Below are 23,617 nucleotides of genomic sequence, written 5' to 3' on the forward strand. Positions count from 1 at the left end.
TTGCACGTCTGCACTCTCTATCTACCCTCTCTGCAATGTTCCCGCTGGCCAAACCGAACCCTGCCTCATAAAGACGGGGGAGGGATCTCTGTAACTGTGACAGAGCGACTCTGGTTTTGGCCATCAGACACCTGGGGGTATATTTACTAAAGAGCAGGTTTAAAAAAGTGGAGATGTTGCCCATAGCAACCAATCCGATTTTACTTATCATTTACCTAGAACCTTTTAGAAGATAATAGCTAGAATCTGATTGGTTGCTTTAGGCAAAATCTCTACTTCTATAAACCCGTGCACTTTAGTAAAATAAATACCCCCTGGAGTGGGATAGTGCCGGGTTGGCTGTAAAAAAAGATGGGTGCAGCACCCGTGAAATTGATCCTTGGGAGAGCACTGAATACTAGCAGGGACCACGGTTTTCATACCACATATTCACCCAGGGCTCCAGGGTTTGGTGAAAGGTTAATCTGCTAGCAGATAGTACTGCTATCTGCACCTTACATCATGATGATTATTATTATTATACAGGCAGTGTTCCCTTACCCTACCCACACACCACACCAGACCTCATGATTTTTTTTTACTACTTTCCAGCACATACTGTGGCCTACTGATCTGCACCTATGATTGTATGCAACATGCTCCTGCCTCTCGGCTGGTTAATATCCAAATGCCCAGCCTAGCCTAGTGTTGGAAAGAAGTTCAATATATTTAAATGTAACCAGTGCACTTTGAATAACCATACAATTTGCTTTCATTTTGTTCTGGGTTTTAATCTCTAATCCCATAATGTAATGAGTATTTTACACAACCTTTATAGTCTTCCAATATATAGTCCGTTCAAGAAAAAGTAGCCTTAGTGTATTTGTTTGTACACGTTCTTTTACAAAGTGCCTTAGTGCATCTTTTGCTAAGTGACTCACTTTGTATATTTGGCTATTGTCTGTGGCATTTGATACCACCAGGCATAGTTCTGCGTACAGATGTATTCTATTGACAGATTGCAGACCTGTATCAGATTCTAGGGAAATGTAAATTTAAAAAAAAAAAAACCTCTCACTGCAAAGTGGAAGGCCAGAATGATAAAGCAATGGATTTAGTAAAAGTTGCAGCACGGCACATGCAGAGCAATAAATGAAGTCCCCTGCACTGCAGGTGGGAAAGCTACGTGCATATAAACTGCATACATACTTACTACTGGTCTGTTTCCCACAGGGCTGCAGCTAAAGGACTGTCTCTGAGTTTGATGGAACGTGTAATAGAGAAGTATGGTGATAGAGTGGTGAAGATGCTGACTGTCCAGTATCGTATGAATGAATGTATAATGCACTGGGCATCGCAAGCAATGTATGCTGGCAGACTGACTGCACATTCCTCTGTTGCACATCATTTACTCAAGTAAGTTAAGTGTATACAGTGCTCATTACCATCCAGAATGTGTATTAACCTTGCCTAATATTATGTAGTAAGGGGATAGTGTTAGACATGAAGTACCTTTTTTCACCTTCATCCACTAGGGGACATTGGAATTCAAGACAGTGGGGTATAGACGGTGGTAGAGTAGAGCCTGGCACTTTAAATAATTTAGTAGTGTGACTGGCTCCTCCCCCTCTATGCACCATCAGCCCCAGTTTTTAGATTGTGCCTGAAAGAGCCGGTAGCACATTAGGCTGTCTCCAGCCTTTTCATATATTTTTGTTTTTATTTCATTTTCAAGCAATGAGGACAGGCAGACTGCTTACTGTGACAGTCTGCCTGTTACGTGGGAGATGCCGGGAGGGAGCCGCCACGACTACTACAGCCTGTGTTCAGTGTCCATAAAGGGTGGCTATAATACATGAGTCATCAGACTCAGCGGGGCCCGCCACAGCTGACACCAGCTTGTGTCCGGGTCCCCCGTTCGCCCCCTTCACCCAGCACCCCGGCCGCAGCAGTGGTGAGTATGACCACAACCCCTGACTAACGGGTGGTGGAATAAGAAACGATGGGCAGTGTGAGTTGCTAACACACAAACTTCTTCCTCTCTGACAGGAGGAGACGCCGCACTCCGCTGCTCCCTAGACAGGGCAGCGCTGACAGGCGAGATCTCGCCATTTCTCTACACAGTAAGGGCGGGCTTCAGGACACCAGACGTGTCCCTCTACATGGGGCAGCTCTAACCAGCAGCGCGGTCCTATAATTTGACCAGCGCAGTGTAGGCTTCCCTTTTTGAGAGGCCCAGCCTTATACAATGTGTTGCACTGGTGGGGCTTATGCTTCCATACACCGGTCGGAATACGGGCAGGGGATCAACCCTACATATCCGCCCAGCCCGTATTTTACTAGTAAGCAGGCAAAGGCGAGCCTTACTGCTGGCGGGCATGCACAAATGAGCCGGTATTAAAGAAGGCGCGTCATGCATATTAGCAGCGCCATCTGTAGTCGGGCTATCACTAAACTGCCGCGCTGTGTGCTCACTGTCAGAATAGCGCTCTCCAAGAGAGAACTCCGCAGCCGCGCCGGTTTTCAGAGGTAGATATCGGGCCGGCTTCTGTGGACGGGCTGCCGAGGCTGTCAAAGGGCAATACACTCAGTTTACTAGCCACCCCCCGGGATACGGGCCTCCTCCACAGTCTCTAGTAGTGAGGGGACCGCGGCATCCCACTGCTCCCATTGCAGGGAGTTTACAGCGTGGCCCCGCCATTTTATAGTCCTGCTCCTAAAAGGGCAGCACAGTCAGAATGTAACTGTTTCCTAGGGAGTCTCTCTGCTAGCACAGGAGCAGTCAGTTACCCTGAAGCAGCATCTGGCCATCGGCTCTGCTAGCATAATACACAGTGCTGATAGGCAGGGGTGCTCCTTATAAGCGAATCCCGCGTTTCATTATAGCGCACAACTATGTTTATGTCTGTGTACACGTGTGTGTATATACTGATCTATTCCCATTCCTTGTATGAATATTTCCTAATAATCGGGAAAACCTGTTTATAAACCCTAAATGGACAGATAAATCCTTTCTTTATTTGGGATAACTAACGCATTCTATGTCCATGTACAGGTACCCTTGTCAGTATACATTCCGGCACTCCATATCATTGAATTGTCGCAGACTGAACAAGCTATCTCAGTAAAATGGTCTGTAAAGTCTGTAAAGTAAAGTGGCCCCAGGTACATTTCCTATCAGAACATAGAGGTTGAGGAGAAAAGGCTGCAATAAACAGGCAAACAGACCACGAACGTATCCAGGTTCTATTAGATCCTTAGGGCTTAATTGGTTAAGACTGCAGTTACTGCTCCTATGCCTAAAGACCTAGGGCCACCCGCTGATTATAGGCAGGGTCAGGCCTGGGTTGTATTATATTGGTGGGCATCACGTAAATCCTTGACCCTGCGGTTCAAATTTATGGTTTGTTTTCTATATCCCTCTCGTTGTGACCACTATAAATGTCTCTCCGGGGCTTACGACAAGGGAGACCCTACCTTAGGGTCTCATTGTGAGCCCCGATGGTCACGATGGTCTTGACCATCGCGACCATCACCTTAGGCGGTCGTAAGGCACCCACAGCCTTACCACCGCAAAGGAGGACGTCTTGAAAATTCAAGACATCCTCCCCTCATTCAGACCGACTGCACGCTCTGTGCGACCAGCTCTGAATGAGGTCCAGACTGTGGTCCTGTTGTACGACCTTCATGTCTCCACTAACATTCTGCTAGTTTCTACAGTATTTTCTACTGCAACATCTCCAGACTGAAGTCCGCGCTGTAGAGCATTGGTTCTTAGCCCACTGAAGCTACTGTCTATACCTGACAAGGGGGTTGCTGTGAGATGGAAAAGGTCAGTGACATTCTACGTAGCGTCCAGAGCGCTTCTGGTCGCTCACAGGTAAGCAGGCTTACCCCACTAAAACCTAGGAAGTTGATCCTATTTCACGGAACCTGACATTACACAGCCGTTATCCTCCCTTCCGTACCCTGGCTGCTGTCCTAGCAGCTATCTGTTCTTTTATGGTACCTGTTCATATCAGTTGGCTACACTTTAGAGCTTTCCTGGCATGTGGGTTCATATTTCCAGCATAGAGATTAGTGACACTATTCTACTAGAATCTGTTGGGTTTCTGGCCTGTAGTGCATCTATGGGCTAGGGCACATCTTTACATTAAAGTGTGACAGTCACTATGTTCCGCAAAAGGACTGGTTGGATTTCCTGTTCAGTATCTGTTGATACTTTCATTACACTGACAGGTACCTGTCTAGTACCTTTATGGTTATCCTAGTGCTCTAGCCTTGCAGTATGGGATGCTTCCCTATATTGGTAGCTTGCACTCCCTGGGTGGCTGTTGCATCCCTGATTTTTAACTGCTAGAGTATCCCGGTTGTTTTCATACTATGTTCAGGCCAGCAGCTGGTACTGACTACGCACTTCCATCACGGTGGAAATTGTCTATTTGGGGTTTTGTTGCTGTGGTTTTCTTTTCAGCTGCAGGGTTCCGATTGCTGTTTATCCCTCCAGAATGGGTTGTACTGCTGTCTGAACCTCTGAAAGGATTTGTAGTCTCAATCCTCTCAATGATGCCTCTACCTCACGCTCAGTGGGATCTCCACTCTTTGGAGACTTCTATGATCTAACCCTTCCGCTGGTTGCCAACCCTGTAATTAGTTGGACCTCAAGAATGGTTCGGGTTGACTAATCGGTCTTGGCTTTGGCCTCCATGTATCCTCTTTGTTAGAGAAGTCTGTGGACAGGATCAGCTCTGTAGCTGTAATTGGTATCGTTACAGGTTGTGTCTCCCATATCCAAATATTCAGAAATACGGAATATTTTTGGCATGACTGAGAAAGTGAAACCTTTGCTTTCTGATGGTTCAATGTACATAAACTTTGTTTAATGCACAAAATTATTAAAATATAGCATAAAATAACCTTCAGGCTCTGTGTATAAGGTGTCCCATGAAACATAAATTAATTTCATGTATGTACAAAAACTTCTTTTGATACACAAAATTATTAAAAATATTGTATGAAATGACCTGCAGACTGTGGGCCTGATTCAGACCCGCTCGCTGGTCTGAAGGGTGTTTTTTTTTGACCGGCCTTCTGGCTGCTCGCTAAGCTGTGGGCGACCACCCACATCTTTTGAGAGCGGCCAGGTGATGGTCGCGACCATCGAGCTTACGACGAGACCCTTATGGTAGGGTCTCATCTGCTGCTAGCACCAGTGAGCTTCCGGCTCTAATAGAGCCGGAAGCTCACTACTGACATCACTGGTGATGTCAGTAGGGCCGTCCTCAAACGGCAGGCGTTCCTTCGGGAACGCCTCCGTTTGGGCTGCCACCCCGCCTACAAAACGGGGCGAGCTGACGATCAGTATCGACAGCCGTCCCGTTTTGCTGCGAGCCCTGGAGCGAGTGATTTCTCGCTCGATCCGTGGCTCGTGCGTGCACCCTGCCCAGCCATCGACCCGCTTGTGAGCGGGTCCTAATCAAGCCCTGTGTGTATAAGATTTTTATAGTGCATAAATGCATTCTGTGTTAGAGTTGGGTCCCATTCCCAAGATATTTCTTTATGGTATGCACATATTCCAAACAACGGAATATTCCGATATCCAAAATACCCCTGGTCCCAAGCATTTTGCATATGTGAGACTCAACCTGTATACGTATATCTATATGATTTGTTTATGTCCGGCATTCTGCTGTCTGCGACTGTTGCATCTTCCTCTTTTAGACTCTGGTATGAGTATTGTTCTCATGTTACTGCACTTCTCCTCTGGATTCTTGTTGGGGCTCTCTGCTACCAATGGTCCAGTTTGGTCTATTTTCAGCTGAGATTACGGTGTTCTGATGCTTCTCATCTGCCGTTGTTCTCTAGCTAGCTGTTCTGTTCCATTCGACTTATGCTGTATGTTGTGGAATTTTCTGTGACTGTTCATTAAGGAGTTCTGATTGTATCATGACACTTGATCCTCAGCTCTTGCTTTTCCATTGGGCCTACGGTTCTTGGCGGTCCCTGTTTCAGTTTGACCGAGGGGTCAGCAAGTTCTCCACGCTTTCCACCCAGGAGGTTGGCTTTGGGACATCCCCACTGTCTTGAACTCCAGTGTCCCCTAGTGGATGAAGGAGAAAACATGATTTCTACTTCAGGGTCCATAGGGGGTCCACAGGGTTGACCTTGGGGGGTATAGCTGAATCTGGATCCATGGGCACCACGCAGTTAAAGCTTTAGCTGCTCCCAGGATGCACTTGGGTCCGTCCTCCTCTATACCCCGCCCCCGGCCACAGCACCTCAGTTTGAGTTGGTGCCCGGCCGGAGTCGGGTCACCTGCGCAGGGGGGCTGCAGGAGCAGCCCCCAAAAGCTTTCTATTTTTATTTTAAAAAAAAAAGAGCCTGTTAGATTTTTATTTTAAAACAGAGGCTCTAGTGTGGCAGCGACGGGCTGTCTATGCAGACGCCCACGCTGCCGCTCTCCTTCCCCGCTGGCGCCGCAACGCCAGTACTGCACTGGGGATCGCGGCGGGAGGCCAGAGTCCGTACTAGCCGGACTCTGGGTCCCTCCCTGGACTGCTGCCGGAGTCGCCGGGGACAAGGTAAGCCGCGAGTCGCCGATTAGCGGCGGCTCGCGGGTTTTGCCTGCAGATGCAGTCCTTTGCCCCCGGTCCTAGGGGACAGACCGGGGGCCGCTAGCGGTGGCGGCGGGCTCCCCCTCTGAGGAGGAATAACCCGTGGGACCACTAGACCACCAGGGATATATGGCAAGCGGGATGCCGGCAAGCCCTGGGGTTAATATGCTAGCCAGGGGAGGAAGCCTTCCCTGTCAGCGGCTCCTCCCCTCAGCTCAGCGCGCCTTTCAGCACGGAGTCTGGCGTCGCTGAGCTGCAGTTACACGGCCACTCCTCCTCTGAGGTCTCCAGCAGCCATTTTCTCACAGTGGCAGCGCAGATCTTCAGGGAGCACGCGGACCGGTCCCCCTGTGTACCTCTCCCCTGATTAAGGACAGCGTACACAGCACTATAGCCCTCCCAGACACTGAATCTGGGCAGGTTGATTGTAGTGTAAAGGTGCAGTGAGTATATCTTCCTGCATGGTATGTGACTTTTGCTAGTGCTGCCTGTCTGTGCTTATTTTCTACTTACTGTCAGCTTATACCTATCCCTTTACTTCTCCTACAAGCCCTACAGGTGTGTGGGGGAGGGGCGTTTCTACTGACCTCACTTATATAGATCACGTATTTGTGAGGTCCGTCACATACAGTTGTGTGCTACTCAGTGCCATATTGTGGGCTGTTGTTCAGCACACCGGTGAGTGCGTTGTACTTCTACCCTGGTGCCAGATATATAATATATTCTGTCATGTCAGACGAGGAGGTTGAGCGCTCAGTGGCTCCGGTGTTGGCCTCCTGCGGATGCTGTTCTGCAGGAGTAGATAGGGAGGATTTGTCACAGGATGGCCTGTGTAGTCGATGCCAGGTGGCTCCTGGCCCATCCAGACCTTCTCTGGCGCAGGAACCACCGTGGGCGATGTTTTCTCAAGTGCTGGTGTCTATTGCGGACCGTCTGTCGGTCCCGACTGCTCTCCCTACTAGGTCATTGTCCCAGCCGACCATCCCCCATTCCCCGGGTGTCCCGCAGTTATTGCGGAGTCCTCCTGGGTCTCAGTCGGTGGGTCCCTATGCGGGGTTGCCTATGTATATACAGGCTTCCCCTGTGCCGCAGCAGCCTGTGGTACCTTTTCAGGCCCCTATGGTGACTCCTCCACCCTGGGTGGATGTGCTCTCCAACTCCGTGCAAAATTTGGCGGCCGCTTCCTCGGCTTTTCAGTCAATGTTGCAGACTGACATGCCTTCTAGGATTTCAAAACGCCTACTCATGACACGGGCTGCTCAGGTATCGGACTCAGAGGGTTCCTCAGATGATGGGGAGGTCCATGATGACACTGACTCGGACGCCTCGGTCCAGGAAATGGATACCAAGTCGTCCATTAATGTGCGAGCACTAGTTAGGGCGGTGCGAGCTATTCTTCTTATAGAGGATGAGGCACCGGTTCCTAAGTCGAAGTTTCCTAGTTTCAAAAAAACTAAGGTGGCTTCTGCGGTGTTTCCCCTGTCGGATCAGTTGACGGATCATATGGCGGTAGCTTGGCAGGCGCCCAGTAAGAGATTCCTTCCTCAGAAGCGGTTGGCTTCTAATTACCCCTTCCCTGAGGCACATTGTAAAAAATGGGAAACTCCACCGGCGGTGGATTCCCATGTCACCCGTTTAACTCGGGGCGCCACCTTACCATTACCGTCGATATCCTCGCTGAAGGATCCCACGGACAGGAAAGTTGAGACTTGCTTAAAGTCTATTTACTCCCTCTCCGGGGCGGTGGCCCGACCGTCCATGGCCATCTCCTGGGTGGCCAAGGCCATTGAGGGGTGGGCCAGTGCATTGGAAGATACCTTCCCGGACGACGCTCCGGATGTCCAGCGGGCGTTGTTGGGACAAATGAGGGACGCTGCTTCTTACATTGGAGAAGCTTCTTTAGATGCTAGTCTGCTGACCTCGAGGGTATCGGCTGCAGCGGTGTCTGCCCGCCGATCCTTATGGTTGCGGTCCTGGAGAGCGGACTCTGATTCAAAGAAAGGTCTGGAGGCCTTACCTTTCAATGGGGAATTACTATTTGGTCCGGACTTGGACAAAATAGTGGACACCCTGGCTAAATCCAAGTCGGCCTTCCTCCCTTCGGCGGCACTGCCTGCTAAGGTTCGGAGTTCGGCTTTTCGTTCCTTTCGGGTTCAGGGTAAGGCGAAAGGTCAGTCCTTCCCGAGACAGTCTGCGAGTAAGACGGCCTCTAAACCCAAGAAGCAAGCCTGGAGTGCTCGGCGCCCTTCTTCCAAGCAGGAAGATAAACCTGCGGCCTGATGGGACGGGCCTCCCTCTGGGGGACCTCAGAGTGGGAGGCCGACTTCTTCTATTTGCCCAGTGCTGGCACAATACCACCACAGATGCCTGGGTTCGAGAAGTGGTCTCCCAGGGGTACGCCCTGTCTTTTCGGCACAGACCACCCCACCAGTTTTTCTGCACAAGTCCTTCTCAGGACAAGACCAAGGCGTTACAGGTTCAGGAGGCTATAGAGTCCTTGCTGAAAGCAGGGGTCATTGTTCCCGTTCCTCTATCACAACGAGGGATGGGGTATTATTCGTCTCTGTTTCTGGTGCAGAAACCCAATGGTTCTCATCGCCCTATCCTCAACTTGAAGTCTCTGAACAAATTCCTCAGGGTTCCCAAGTTCAGGATGGAAACGTTACGTTCCATTATTCTGGCGATGGAACCGGGGGATTACATGGTGTCCCTGGACATCCAGGACGCCTACCTCCATGTTCCGATAGCATCTTCACACCAGCGGTATCTGAGGTTCGCTATCCTTCAACACCACTATCAGTTCCGGGCGCTACCCTTTGGTCTCTCCACGGCACCGAGGGTGTTCACGAAGATTATGGCGGTCATGGCCGCACATCTTCGGAACCAGAATGTACGGCTGCTGCCGTACCTGGACGACCTTCTGTTGCTGGCGAGCTCTCCGGAGGTACTGCTTCAACATCTCCACCTGACGATCGCTTGCCTGCAAGCACACGGGTGGTTGATAAATTGGAAAAAGTCCTCCCTGATTCCATCACAGCGGATGGTTCATTTGGGAGCCCTGCCCTGAAGGTCGCCTCCCTACAGCTGCGGATACGCAGTTGCCTGAGCCGTTGCCGCCTGTCGGTCCATTCGGCTTTGAGAGTTTTGGGGTCCATGGTGTCGACATTCGACATGGTGGAATTTGCCCAGTTCCATTCCCGGCCCCTGCAGGGGCTGATTCTATCAGAATGGAACGGGTTACCTCACCGGATCCGCTCTCAGGTGCTGGTGTTGTCTCCGGACGTTCGGCTATCTTTGGCTTGGTGGCTTCAGACAGCTCATCTGGTCGAGGGGCGCCCATTTTGGATCCCGGACTGGGTCCTGCTCACGACGGATGCCAGTCTCCGGGGTTGGGGGGCAGTGACCGGCTCTTTGTCGCTTCAGGGTCGTTGGTCAGCGGAAGAAGCACTTCTCCCCATCAACATCCTGGAACTGCGTGCAGTATACAGGGCCCTGCAGTCGTCCGGCCCCGCTCTTCACGGAAGGGCGGTACAGGTGCAGTCCGACAACGCCACCACGGTGGCGTATATCAATCACCAAGGCGGAACTCGCAGTCAGGCAGCGATGTCGGAGGTGTCTCGTATCCTGACTTGGGCGGAGGGTCACATTCCAGCGATCTCGGCGGTCTTCATCCCCGGAGTCCTCAATTGGGAGGCGGACTTCCTCAGCCGTCACGACGTGCATCCCGGGGAATGGTCGCTTCACCCAGAGGTGTTTCAGCTACTCGTGGACAGGTGGGGACTGCCGGAGCTGGACTTGATGGCCTCCCGTCACAATCACAAGTTGCCCGTTTACGGGTCAAGGACAAGAGACGCAGGTGCAAGTCTGGTGGACGCGCTGTCGGTGAAATGGACGTTTCACCTGGCGTATCTGTTTCCTCCGATATCCCTGCTTCCTCGGGTTCTGCGGAAATTCAAGCAGGACGGCGGCATGCTCGTGCTGGTAGCTCCGGCGTGGCCCAGACGTCCTTGGTACTCCGATCTCAGGAGCCTCTCCATCGACGCTCCGTACCTTCTTCCTCAGCGTCGGGACCTGTTGTCTCAGGGGCCCTGCCTTTACCCGGATCTGGGTCGGCTGTCTTTGACGGTGTGGCTCTTGAGACAGCCGTCTTGAGGTCTCGGGGCTTCTCCAGTTCGGTTATTGGTACCATGCTCAGGGCACGCAAGCCTGCTTCAGCACGGATTTATCACAGAGTGTGGCACACTTACTTTCAGTGGTGTGAGTCCAGACATTATGATCCTCAGGTGTTCCGAGTTTCTAGGATCTTGGAATTTCTTCAGTCAGGATTGGATCTCGGCTTACGCCTTGCATCTCTGAAGGTTCATGTGTCCGCCTTGTCCGTGTGGTTTCAACGGCGGATTGCAATACTACCAGACGTTCACACCTTTTTCCAGGGTGTTCTCAGGATCCAGCCTCCCTTTGTGCCTCCTGTGGCTCCTTGGGACTTGGCGGTGGTGCTACGGGTCCTGCAGGGTCCTCCGTTTGAGCCTCTTGAGGCGGTGGAGCTCAAGTGGCTGACATTTAAGACGGTTTTTCTCCTGGCAATTGCTTCGGCCAGGAGGGTGTCTGAATTGGGGGCGCTTTCCTGTCGCCCTCCTTTCCTGATTTTTCACCAGGACAGAGCGGTGCTCCGCACTCGTCCTGAGTTTTTGCCCAAAGTGGTCTCGAAGTTCCATATTAATCAGGAACTTGTTGTGCCAGCTTTTCAGTCCCCTGATCTTTCAGCTGGTGAGACTTCCTTAGATGTGGTCCGGGCGCTTAGAATTTATGTAGACCGGACGGCTTCGGTTAGGAAGTCTGATTCCTTGTTTATCCTCTTTGGTTTTCACAAGAGGGGTTGGCCTGCCAACAAACAAACGTTAGCCCGTTGGCTTCGTTCCGTTATTTGTGAGGCTTATGCACAGGAGGGATTACCTGTGCCAGCCTCTGTTAAGGCTCATTCCACTCGTTCTGTGGGTCCCTCTTGGGCTGCTAGACGTGGCGCTTCTGCTGTTCAGCTGTGTAAGGCGGCCACTTGGTCTTCAATTCAAACGTTTTTGAGGTTCTATGCGTTTGACACCTTTGCCTCTCAGGATGCATCCTTTGGGCGCCGGGTACTCCTTTCAGCACAGGAGCGTCCCCGCCCTTAGTTGTACTGCTTTGGGACATCCCCAAGGTCAACCCTGTGGACCCCCTATGGACCCTGAAGTAGAAAACAAGAGATATGGTAAGAACTTACCTTTGTTATCTCTGTTTCTACGAAGTCCATAGGGTCCACAGGGCGCCCGCCCTGACGCACCTGGCTTCAAATGGGCTGTGTGGCTGGTCACCGGTTTTCCGTCTCCCATTTCTGTGAGTATGGTTTCTTGTGTGTTCCAGTCTTCCTTCTCTCTGTTTAGTCTCCTCCTCCGGCCTTGGCTGCTTACCAACTGAGGTGCTGTGGCCGGGGGCGGGGTATAGAGGAGGACGGACCCAAGTGCATCCTGGGAGCAGCTAAAGCTTTAACTGCGTGGTGCCCATGGATCCAGATCCAGCTATACCCCCCAAGGTCAACCCTGTGGACCCTATGGACTTCGTAGAAACAGAGATAACAAAGGTAAGTTCTTACCATATCTCTTGTTTTTGGTACTTACCGATAAATCCCTTTCTCCGATTCCACAGGGGACACTGGACGCCCGCCCAGCGCGGCATACTGGGGCTGATGGGGCATAGAGGGGGAGGAGCCAGTCACCCTTGTAACTTATTTAAAGTGCCAGGCTCTACTCTACCACCCCACTGTCTTGAACTCAAGTGTCCACTGTGGAATCAGAGAAAGGGATTTATCGGTAAATACCAAAATCCTGTTTTTTCTCCATACCCGAATACAGTCACTGATGGAGGGGGGAATCTGTACTTTGGGGCCTACTGTACACACAGAGCTTCCTATTACCTGAAGCCAGAAGCCACCATGAGCTCTTTGGTGTTGTGCTTCAATAGCGCAGGGTGAAGGAGTCTATCCATCCATAACCCATCGGGCTCAATACTATAACCATAACACACAGTTTTTTTTGTGAAGGCTTCTACCTGCAAGGTAGTGAGAAGGATTAGTAAAATGGAAGATGTACTGAAGGGATTTATTCCTTTTGTTTCTTTATTTTCTTGTATTGTAAAAATGTAACTAATCATTAATCAATCCTATAAAGGTTTTTGCAATTAACTATTTTTATAGAACTGTTCAGCCTGAAGAATATGTTGTTCTGAATTGTCATTACTTTTTCTTTATTTTGCCACAGGCACCAAATTACCCAGTTAAATTAATTGAGCAGGTCTATGGTCATTGGTCTAGGGCAGAATAAGCTGTAAACACCAACTTACAATGATCATGATTTATTGCAGGCTGACAGTCCTTGAACACAGAATTCATTCTTATACACATAGAGGCAGGTTCAATCACCATACGTTGTGTCGCACAATCCCAGTGTTCTTATCATATATATATGGCGCCACAAGTGTTCCGCAGCGCCTTACAAAGTCCAAAAACAAATAAGTTGACCAGTGACTTACAGTACAATACAATCCAGGACCGGGATATGGATAATATACATTGCTACATTAACGACCATAACACCCAGATAAGCAACAGAGCAAAGCAACCAAGTGTTAGGTGCCCTAGTAGGGAGTAAGAAGTAGATGAAAGTAGAAAAGAAGCACAAGAAGGTAGAGGGCCCTGCTATTAAAAAGCTTACATCCTAAAGGGGAGGTACCTAAGATCTCATCGTAACATAACTTAGGATTCTGACTCTTTATCATTTTCTTTTGCTTGAAATCATTCTGTGCATTTATATTTGTATGTCTCGTTTATTCACCTGTTTTTTTCCTTGTAATTTAACCCTGGAGATATTTTCTTAATAAATCCTAAAATGTATCAGCGTTATCTCTGTGCTCTAATGAATTCACGTTCCTGGAGAGGCCCATGCTACATTTGTGTAATAATTGTGAATATAAGTGTGCAAGCGCGCTATTCTAATACTCTTCGTGGTGGCAGCTTTAGTAAAACCCACATCACAACCGCCCATCTGCATCAGGTTGGCATATCTGAGCGCAGGCTGGGTTGCGGTGTCGTGACAAACTCGTGGTTAACTCACACCCCCGAGGGGTGCAAGCAGATGTCTGGGTTGATCACAGGTCACAATTAAATAGCTATATACAGAATGGAGGTTGCTCATAATCAGACTTGCTGGTGGAATGTGTGTCTTGTTTTTCTTCTCTAATTGAATAGCTGAGGGCACTTTACCCAGTAGAAGAGACCACCCAACAGAACTCTTGGCGAACTGAAGCTGGATTTATGGGATTAAAACTCTCCCCAGCCTACAAACGCTCTCTGGAAGCAAACTCTGCCTCTCATGCTGCTGCCCCACTCTCCACTCTGCCTACCCTGCTACTTCCCCACTCTCCACCCTGCCTACCCTGCTACTTCCACACTCTCCACCCTGCCTACCCTGCTACTGTCCCACTCTCCACCCTGCCTACCCTGCTGCTGCCCCACTCTACACTCTGCCTACCCTGCTGCTGTCCCACTCTCCACTCTGCCTACCCTGCTGCTGTCCCACTCTCCACTCTGCCTACTCCTCTGCTTTCCCACTCTCCAATCTCCCTACCCTGCTGTTGCCCCACTCTTCCTACCATGCCTACCCTGCTGCTGCCCCACTTTCCACTCTGCCTACCCCGCTGCTGTCCCACTCTCCACTCTACTTACCCTGTAGCTGTCCTACACTCCATTCTACCTACCCTGCTGCTTCCACACTCTTCACTTTGCCTACCTACCTATTCTCCACTCTGCCTACCCTGCTGCTGTCCCACTCTGCCTACCCTGCTGCTGTCCCACTCTGCCTACCCTGCTGCCGTCCCACTCTGCCTACCCTGCTGCCGTCCCACTCTGCCTACCCTGCTGCCGTCCCACTCTGCCTACCCTGCTGCCGTCCCACTCTGCCTACCCTGCTGCCGTCCCGCTCTGCCTACCCTGCTGCCGTCCCGCTCTGCCTACCCTGCTGCCGTCCCGCTCTGCCTACCCCGCTGCCGTCCCGCTCTGCCTACCCCGCTGCTGTCCCACTCTGCCTACCCCGCTGCTGTCCCACCTACTTGCTGCATTTGTGATCACCATCAGAAACCGATGGCTGCTTTTTTGGTAAGGCTCCGGGAGCTGATACTTCCTGCAGCCAGGCCGGTGCCTGGTAACTTCAGAGGCCAGGAATCTGCATACGCAGACCTTGGCCTTGTCCCTACCGGAATACAGGACCAGGCACGCCCCCGCTCAGCTCCCCAAACGCCGCAACATGTCAGTCATGCTGCCGCTTGGTGGGGGGGGGTCCTGCGCAGACGCAGACCCCTAACCATCGGAGATGTACGTTCATCATCGGATGAACATACATCTCTGAATCGGGCCCTCAGTTCAGCCCTTTTCAAAACCAGAGAAAACATTTGCAATACTCTGTAGCATTACTTATTATGTGGATGTATATATTTTTTTTCTCCTAACACAGTGCTGAGCAGCCTTTTTTATTGCTGGGGCTACATATATGTTATAAATACATGTGGCAGGCCAGCTCCATTTTACAAAACTGTTGTCATGAAAGTTTATCAGTAGGAGATCTCGGGGTGGAGATGTAGAGGCTGTATCTGGCCTGAGTGCTGCCTGGTGGCCAGCCCATAGCTAACACTTGTTAGGTAGTCAGTTAAAATAACGATTCTGGGCCTGATTCAGAGGGTGGACACTAATGAAGCCTCGACTGCATCTTTTTCCATATCGTCTGCGCCTTTATGCCAATGCCGCAGCCAATGGGATTCGTACAGAGACTTCCAGCGACTGCGATGCGAATCTGCTGCTTTGTATATTAAGACACACCATCGATCGCACATCGGTTGCACCATCGAGCATTGCATCAGCCCTATGGAGGCGAGAATGTATGTCTGAAAATGGCTGCCAAACTCCGTGCAACTGCTGAAAACGTTGCTGACTGCGACACGCCCGTGTTTTGCCCGTTGCCACCCAGGAACTCCCACTGAAATTGCCCGTCTCTGCCTCCAAATTCGTTTTTTCGGCATTAATCATCAAGTGGCAAGTACAGACTGAAAAATCGCCCACTTGCGTCTGACATCGGCACTGCGCCCAGCTCTGAATCAGGCCCTCTGTGTTTTTAGTTCCGTCCATGTATTTATAGTACATAAAGGGAAGATTGGGTGTGTACACAACATGAAAACATGCATAGAGATTACTGATTGTGTCTCCTATTGACTGTCGTAGAGACTTACCGGGGGTAGCAGTAACGGAGGAGACCAGCATCCCCTTACTGCTGATTGACACTGCTCATTGCGGCCTGTTGGAGATAGATGTTGAAGATGAGCAATCCAAGGGCAATCCAGGTACTTCACTAACTTCCGGAGTTCTTTAGCTGAGAACGACCTTTTGCTGAGTTTGCTGGAGGCTCTGACCACTTGTAATGCAAAATCATTTTCTACGTAAACTTGCACTGCATCTGCAAAAGATATGTTTTATTATAGAAATAACAAAACAATGGCCAGAAAGTGTATTATTACATAGTCTGATGTGATTTGAAGGATGCAGAAGCTGATCGTGCTGAACATTGAGGAATAATCGCTTTTCCATGGTAGTATTACTCTCAGCCAGTGCCAGAATAAAGGGCCACTGAAATATAGGCAGTAGATTAAACAATGGAAACAACTGGGTAAATGAGGGGCGCCGGGGCGCCATGCATAATGAAAGCATGAACTTCCACACAGGTGTGTTAAGCGGGTTGGGTATGAAATACCAGCTGTCGGGATGCCTGCTGTCAAAATGCAGCCAGTGGCACCCCGATGCTCTGTATCAAGACGGGTCAGGTAAGTATACTAACCCTCCCTTCTAGCACCATAACCCCCTCCCCACCACGTACCCTAACTCTCCCCGTTAGTGCCTAAACCTAACCCTCCCCCCTTGGTGCTTACACCTAACAGTCCCCCCTTATATATGGAGATACAAGCGCTCCAACACAAAAGTGCGACACCCAATACGCCGAAGTTCTTGCGTTTGTGCGCACCCTCTGGGTTGTAATGACCTCTTAGATGAAATGCAAATTATATTAGTTCCAAATGGCTATTATGCTTCTAATTTCAACCCCTCAGCCCAGATATTTCTCCACCTCTTTGAAATTGATCTCCCACGGCGATGATTCCTAATTTTCTACAATATACTTTTCCTCCATATGGGTCATATAGCTGTCCAGCACTGAAAAAGCTCCCAGTGCTTTGCAGCGAAACTAGTCAGAGGAAAAAAACCGCTCAGGTCTGCCAGTCCTTCGACCTACAGTATCTGAGGTTGAGACATCTATCAGATATCCCCCCTTAGGGCCTAACCCCACCCCCCCTCCCAGAGCCTGTTGACTCCAATACCCCCTCTCCCACGGCTAACAGCTAACAAGTCCCGGTGTACCTTTGATCGGGATGTCGGATGTCTAGAATCCAGAGTCGGGATTTTGAATCAAATTTCTGGAGTGACCTGGCTGACTTTTAATTATGGCTCGCATGCTGCAGTAGTAAACCCACAGCAGCTTTAAAAGAGTGGTGATTGTTGGGGTGATTTTGGCAGGAGCTTCGATGAACGAGACATTTTCACGTACAACATTGTCTAAGGTGAACTCTGAGGGAAAATATCATCCAAAAAGGATAACAGAGGAGGACATCCTGCCAGCTTATGGAGGCAGAGGGTGGAGGCTTGCAGATGCTCATGGATTTATGGGAAGGGGTGATGATAATGATATCTTGCTGGGTCATATCCTGGTATTCTGTACCAGGGGTTTCCCCCTCGTCTTCACGCTTCCACTGGCACAACACCCCACTCTGCACGAACGCTTCCATTGCCATCAGGAGTTACGCCACTGTTCTGTAGCTTGCGTATTCTTTACCATTCCTAAGGTTGGCTTGTCCTGTCCCCTCCTTACTACTTAGTGCTGTAACTTAGGTTATGGCTGACTGATAATCCTATACTGTACAAGAAAATATTATTAGCGCTGTTACTTAGTCCCAGGAGGCCAGAATATTATGATAATAAAATAATACTATATGTTTTGGAAGAGCCCTTGTTCCCTATGAATAAGATAAATACAAGTGTGAAGTGTGATCAAGGGATGAAGAAATTACATTAGTGGTCATCTTAACACGAATATTCAATACTCTTTCCTGTATGTTTAAATCTTCTTCCTGAGGAACTGTAACCTTCTCATTTAAAATCACTTCGGCTCACTTAATAAAAATGAATTGTTCTAGTTTGTTCCCCTAGCCCTTTTCTATTACATTACAGAATATTTATATATTTATAGGAGCTCTGCACCGCATTTCATTTTCTTTCAGCCATTTGCAATCTCATTTGCATACAAAGACTGAATTCATTGCGGTGCTTTTTTCCTGCCAGGTGAGGTTCGGCTGGTGGATTTACACATCCAGGCGCTGACCGGCGCGGGCTTGAAAGCCTGTGATATAGCTGTGATAGCACCATACAATCTTCAGGTAAGGAAAGATTTTACAGCTGCCTTTGTATGGTCGGATGTAGCTCATTGCTAGGACACGAGAGTGATGTACCATAGGCAAAGCTGTGCATTTGTCTATCTGCTGTGTTTAATGTGGAACCGTATAGTTATTACTGGGAGATGTACACAAACAAGTTTTAGATAAAGCTCTTTTTTGTCTGTTACCAAATGAATTAGTAAAATAAAAATGTCAGTATTGCAAGTACTTATGTTCTGCATGAACGAGCTACTAATACACTATCATGGGCTCGCTAGAGCAGTTTTTCTTTGCGGACCTAAATTTCTATCTATAAGACAATTCAGTGACACTACAGACGGCCTGTCTTCATTTCAATGGCTGATTACAAAGGATTGTGGACTCTAGCTATGTAATCTAGGGGGTCTAGTTACTAAGCAGTGTTAGGAGACACATTGAAAAGTGATAAGGTGCCAGCCAATCAGCTCCCAACTGTCATTTTTCAAACACGGCCTGTGAGATGGCAGTTAGGAGCTGATTGGCTGGCACCTTATCACTCTTCACTGTGTCTCCTAACACTGCTTAGTAAATAGACCCCCTAGGGACATATGTTGAGCTGTTGCATGATATAAAAGTACAGATGTGTCTTCATACACTGAACGTCTTTAAGCAATTCGGCGTGAGATGCCCGGCTAGACTGAGGCTTGCAAGTAGCATATCATATTTTTCTTTCAATTTAGCATCTTGCCCGCAATGCAAGCGTAGCGAAAAGCCGCCCACAGCGTACCAGAGATGCTAGGCTGCGGCTTTAATGGCACAGGAATTGGTATAACACACATTACAAAGACTCAGTTGAAGCACAACAGAACTTGGCATGAGAAAAAGCTGTGGCGGCTCTTATCAGAGCCCTATTTACACAGATTCGGACTGAGTCGCACACAGATATACAAATGTTGCAAGCCTCAGTGGTCTTTGTATGCTAGCAATGTAGTTGTGGTACTTCTAGTTGTTTTAATTATGCAAATAAAACACACATTTTAAGCATAAAAATATTCTCGGCACAGCGAGTCACACAGGGCCTGAGGACACATCTCTATGCATTTTCATATATGACTAATATGTTTTTAGGGGTGTTGTGTCTTTTAAAAAATTCTGCAGTTCTTCAGACAGTCCTCTTGTTGTTTGCATGATGAATGCTGAGCTTTTGTGGGATTATTGAAGACAAATGCAGTAGACTGATCCACTCTACTGACCATGGGGAAGAACCATTAAGATAAATGTCTGTTTGTCGAAATAGCTTTCACTGCAGTTTGCAAAGAGCTCCAAGGCTAATGACTATGTTAGAGGCTTTAGTAGTTTTATCACTGCTGCTCTACCTTCAAGCTCTGATTTTAAATTAAGCCAATTGTAATTATTTGCTTTTGTACGACTACTGCTATTTAGACACCCCCTATACTTTATTCTGCAGTCCTTTGGTTGGGCAATTGTCTTTCCCCCACCTACTTGTATCTGGCTCCTGGTCCAACTGCACTAACACTTTTATAGAAGCTGTGGCCAGTCCATCAGCTCCCGTACGCAATGTAAATTCCTGGCCTAGTTACTTGAATAGCTAGTAACGGTTTAGTCCATCCAATAGCATTAGCTAGGTTTTGCCGCCTCTCCTCAGAGATTTCCAAAAGTGTAATGTATCAGATGAACGATTTGACCAACGATTTGAACTATGAACGATTTTTGACTGCATTAAAATGAATGGAATCGTGCAAACACATCAGATGTCAGATATCGTTATCTGACCATCGGGAACGCTCATCGTTCAGACATGTCGGATATGTCAGATTTTCCTTCAGATATGAACGATTTTTTAAATCGTTATCGTTCAGATCTGAAGAAAAATGTGTCCGTGTGTGTGCACCATAAGTAACTGATTTGCGCTGGGCACAAGCGCATCCAGTGTGCTTAGCTAATGAGACCCGTTGCCTTCGCGGAAAGAGACATTACACAAAGCCTGTATGTGATCAGTTCTCTAGGAGGCGGTGGCCATGCTATTTCCTAGTGAATTGGTAGATGGTATTCTTGTAAATATTTGTCAAAATTTATTTAGCTTACCATCTATTTTCTCTTGCCTTATAAAATGGTTGCATCCACTGCTTGTGGTTGTAGGTGCACTTTAAAGTATACATATAAAAGCTATCTCCCTTTATTTTCTGTATGCTTTTAATGTGGACCCAAAGATGCACCACCAGTTTTCTGCAAATTTTTGTGGTCCACTGGAAGTTTTTGTGGTCCAGGACAGGTACAGGGGTACCAGAGAGACATGGGGAAGTAAATATTACAGTAGTATCTCTCCTGTTCAGCATTGCACCAAGTATCCTTCAGGGGCTGGGGTTGTGACTGGGAGCTCAGACAATCTGGCAGCAAATCCGAATGAATCTGTTGAACTTCGATTCACTGCCAGAATCTCGTTGCACATTGGAGCTTAGTCTTGCAAGTCAGCCATGATCAAACTCCCATCGTATGGGATTAAGTCTTGCTGCTGTCTGGGAGCCAGTTCCCTTCTATGTCCACGGGAAATTTTACAATGTTGAGAAGTATTGGCATAACCACATAAGAGATTCCTCCTCTACTTACTAAATTATATGTATTCTAAATTATTAAGCAATTTAGCATTTTATTGCAGTCCTTTCAAATTTGTATAATCTCCCAATGTGCTCATCGGACCACAAAAAGGTTGTTCACCCCTGTTGTGGCCCATCGCTTTCCAATTCTGATCTTCAATTGCTGATAGTAGGGAATAAGTTAATCGCCCTCAACAACGATTTGCCCGATTCAAAGTTAGACGCTAATGCTGCAGGAGGCGTCTAATGACAAAAGATGCCTCCTGCTGGCATCGCAAGATCCGAGTGTTGCGTCCGGAGATGCAGCAATCAGATGGGTCGCGATGGTGGCAGCATCGGGCTCCTCAGATTGGCCACCTCACCTGCGCTGCCAAGGCCAGTAAATCTGCATGGCAAGATGCAGACACTGGGCACTTCCAGGAAAAGGGGGCGAGACAAACCCAGTTTTGGGAACTCTGCCAAGTGCTGCCCCCTCCTCACTCCCAAACGCTTAACTGCAACTATTTTTTTTTCAGCAAGAGAAAATAGATGGTAAGACTAAAAGCAGGGTCCTGTTCCCTCATTGTCTGTATGTTATTACCTAGTCTAGTTGTATTGCTGTGATTATTCCCACTTGCCAAGCTCAGTGGAATACGCTGGCGCAGTGTACGTTAACAAATATTTATAAGAATGCCATTACCAATTCACTAGGAAATAGTGACATAGCCGAGTTGCAAGACGGGGGGTACTGCGTGCGATGCCATGAAGCAGTCCAGTCCAGAAAAGGTCAGTGGACCTTTTCTCCACATGCGCAGTCCACCCACCAGTGGACTTGTTCGCAAACCATCGGGTTTGTGTACAAATCAGAATCGGGCCCAATGCCCTGAATTCTCAGTGTTATAAGTTGATCCTGAACTATATGTGAACAAACTAAAGTCCTTGGGAACTACAGATGTCCACATACATCTATTCTCCGTGCGCACAAGCAGCTTCTGCTGATTAAAATGATATGCAGCATGCCTATATTCTGTGTGCAACTGCAGGTGTATCTGCATGCAAAGCGCTACGTTAGTGTTAGTCACTGGCACTGTAACGTAGCATTTGGCATGCAGATATACCCGCAGTCGCACACAGAACACAGGCATGCCGCATATCATTTTAATCAGCAGAAGCTGCTTATGCTATCTGTTCACATTTGAAGGTAAAAAGACGCACAGCGCTACTGAGTCACACCACAGCATGGCGCAACTAGAAGAGCTGTTTAACGCACAAGGAGGCTAGATGTATGAGGACACATCTGTAGGTAGAAAGGAATTAGAATAACTGGGTTTGCAGTTGGGGTGACTCCACTTTCAGTTCACCATAACGTATAGCAACAATGCAACATTGTTAGATTTCTTTGCACACCATAACTTGGTACAATAGTGAAAGGAAATAACATTTAGAATTCAAACAATGTGTGTAGAGTAGTTGATGAGGTCATCTTGGATACCCCCTCTTTTATCATTTCTGGGTACTGGGGCATAAAAAGGAACACATGACTTTTCAAAGATAACAAGGAAACAATCTTAGAATTTGTGTCTTGGGCCTTAATGATGTCACTATTTCCTATTGTATTGATGATGAGCATTTTTATGAGTATTTGGTTTAGTTCAATGAATCACTCCCTCTGGGCCTCCTGTATAGAATGCACAGAAAACCGCCACATCTGCGTGCTTGAAAATAGCTGTGGCCGTATTCAGAGGGTCACTCGCATTTATGCGGCTGCACCGCCCCTATACATCTAGGCCTGGCGTGGATGGGTACGGGATGCAGGCTCTCGGGATCCTGGGCAGTCAAAATCCTGACGCCGACATCCTGACAGGGTTAGGATACCGACACTTGTCGGTAGGTATCCTAACCCTCCCCGGTGCCTGAACCTAACCTCTCCCTCCCCGCACCCTAAACCCTTTCCCCCTAGTGCCTAACCGTAGTGGCTTGTGGGAGCAGCTGGCACCACTATCTGCATGGATTTGCACCAGGCCTATCCTGAGTGATAAAAAGCCCCCCTGAAATTGCATTCGTTCACATCTGAATAGGTGGTAGTTTTGCCCACTCTAACTATGCTGAACCTAATAATAATACTGCTAAATTGCATCCAAGAGGTTCTTAGCATAATAATGGCCATAATTATGGGCCTGACCACCGTGTCCAGGTGACCTCCATCAGGCAGGTCCCTAACACTCCTATGGAACAAACACAGGGCACGGGACCCCCCAGGTCAACCCAGCAGAACCGCCCCATGGCATCACAATAATGTGAGATTTAAAGTGAGGGTTAAAGAATAATAAACACCCATGTGTTAAGTCCTACATAAGTAGGAGGTTATAATAAAAAGTGTAGATATACAAAAAACAAACTAAAGAAGTGAAAAAGTGTACATTATGATGCCATGAAGCAGTCCAGCCACACCAGCCCAGAGAGCCCCGCACCCCAATACCAGTCTCAAAACTGACACACAGCATATGTATAATAGGTCTTACCCACAGTGTGCCTCATAAGATGTGCAGTCTTGGAGTGCAAGGACTCCTTGGTATTTAAAAACACCCAGGAACAGGTGAGAGGGTGCTAATCAAAGTGGAAGGAGTCTCGTCCTTCCAGTGTACATACATACATACATACACATAGTACAGAATGCATAGGGGGAGGAGCCCTAGATTGCACACCCTAAGCACAATGTGAGGTGCTACTTGCTGAGACTTGTAGTGCTGCAAGCAGAAAAAAAGACAGATGCAAGTGCACACTCTAACTATGCTGAACCTAATAATTATACTGCTAAATTGCATCCTATTTGTTCCATAGGAGTGTTAAGGACCTGCCTGATAGAGGTCACCTGGACGCGGTGGGCAGGCCCATAAT

The 23,617-nt window shown here is 48.4% G+C and overlaps 1 protein-coding gene across 1 annotated transcript in view; it reads left to right on the forward strand.

The window, feature by feature from the left end:
• The window catches only part of IGHMBP2 (immunoglobulin mu DNA binding protein 2), a 106,939-nt gene that overhangs the window by 54,004 nt on the left and 29,318 nt on the right, over positions 1–23,617 (forward strand). Inside the window, exons 9-11 of the mRNA XM_088470394.1 lie at positions 1,213–1,395; positions 15,892–16,010; positions 18,055–18,149. Coding sequence (XP_088326520.1) covers positions 1,213–1,395; positions 15,892–16,010; positions 18,055–18,149 — 397 coding nt within the window. The remainder of the gene's footprint in view (positions 1–1,212; positions 1,396–15,891; positions 16,011–18,054; positions 18,150–23,617) is intronic.

Source organism: Taudactylus pleione, unplaced genomic scaffold (assembly GCF_031769625.1).
Source record: "Taudactylus pleione unplaced genomic scaffold, aTauple2 ptg000100l, whole genome shotgun sequence".
NCBI lineage: Eukaryota > Metazoa > Chordata > Amphibia > Anura > Myobatrachidae > Taudactylus > Taudactylus pleione.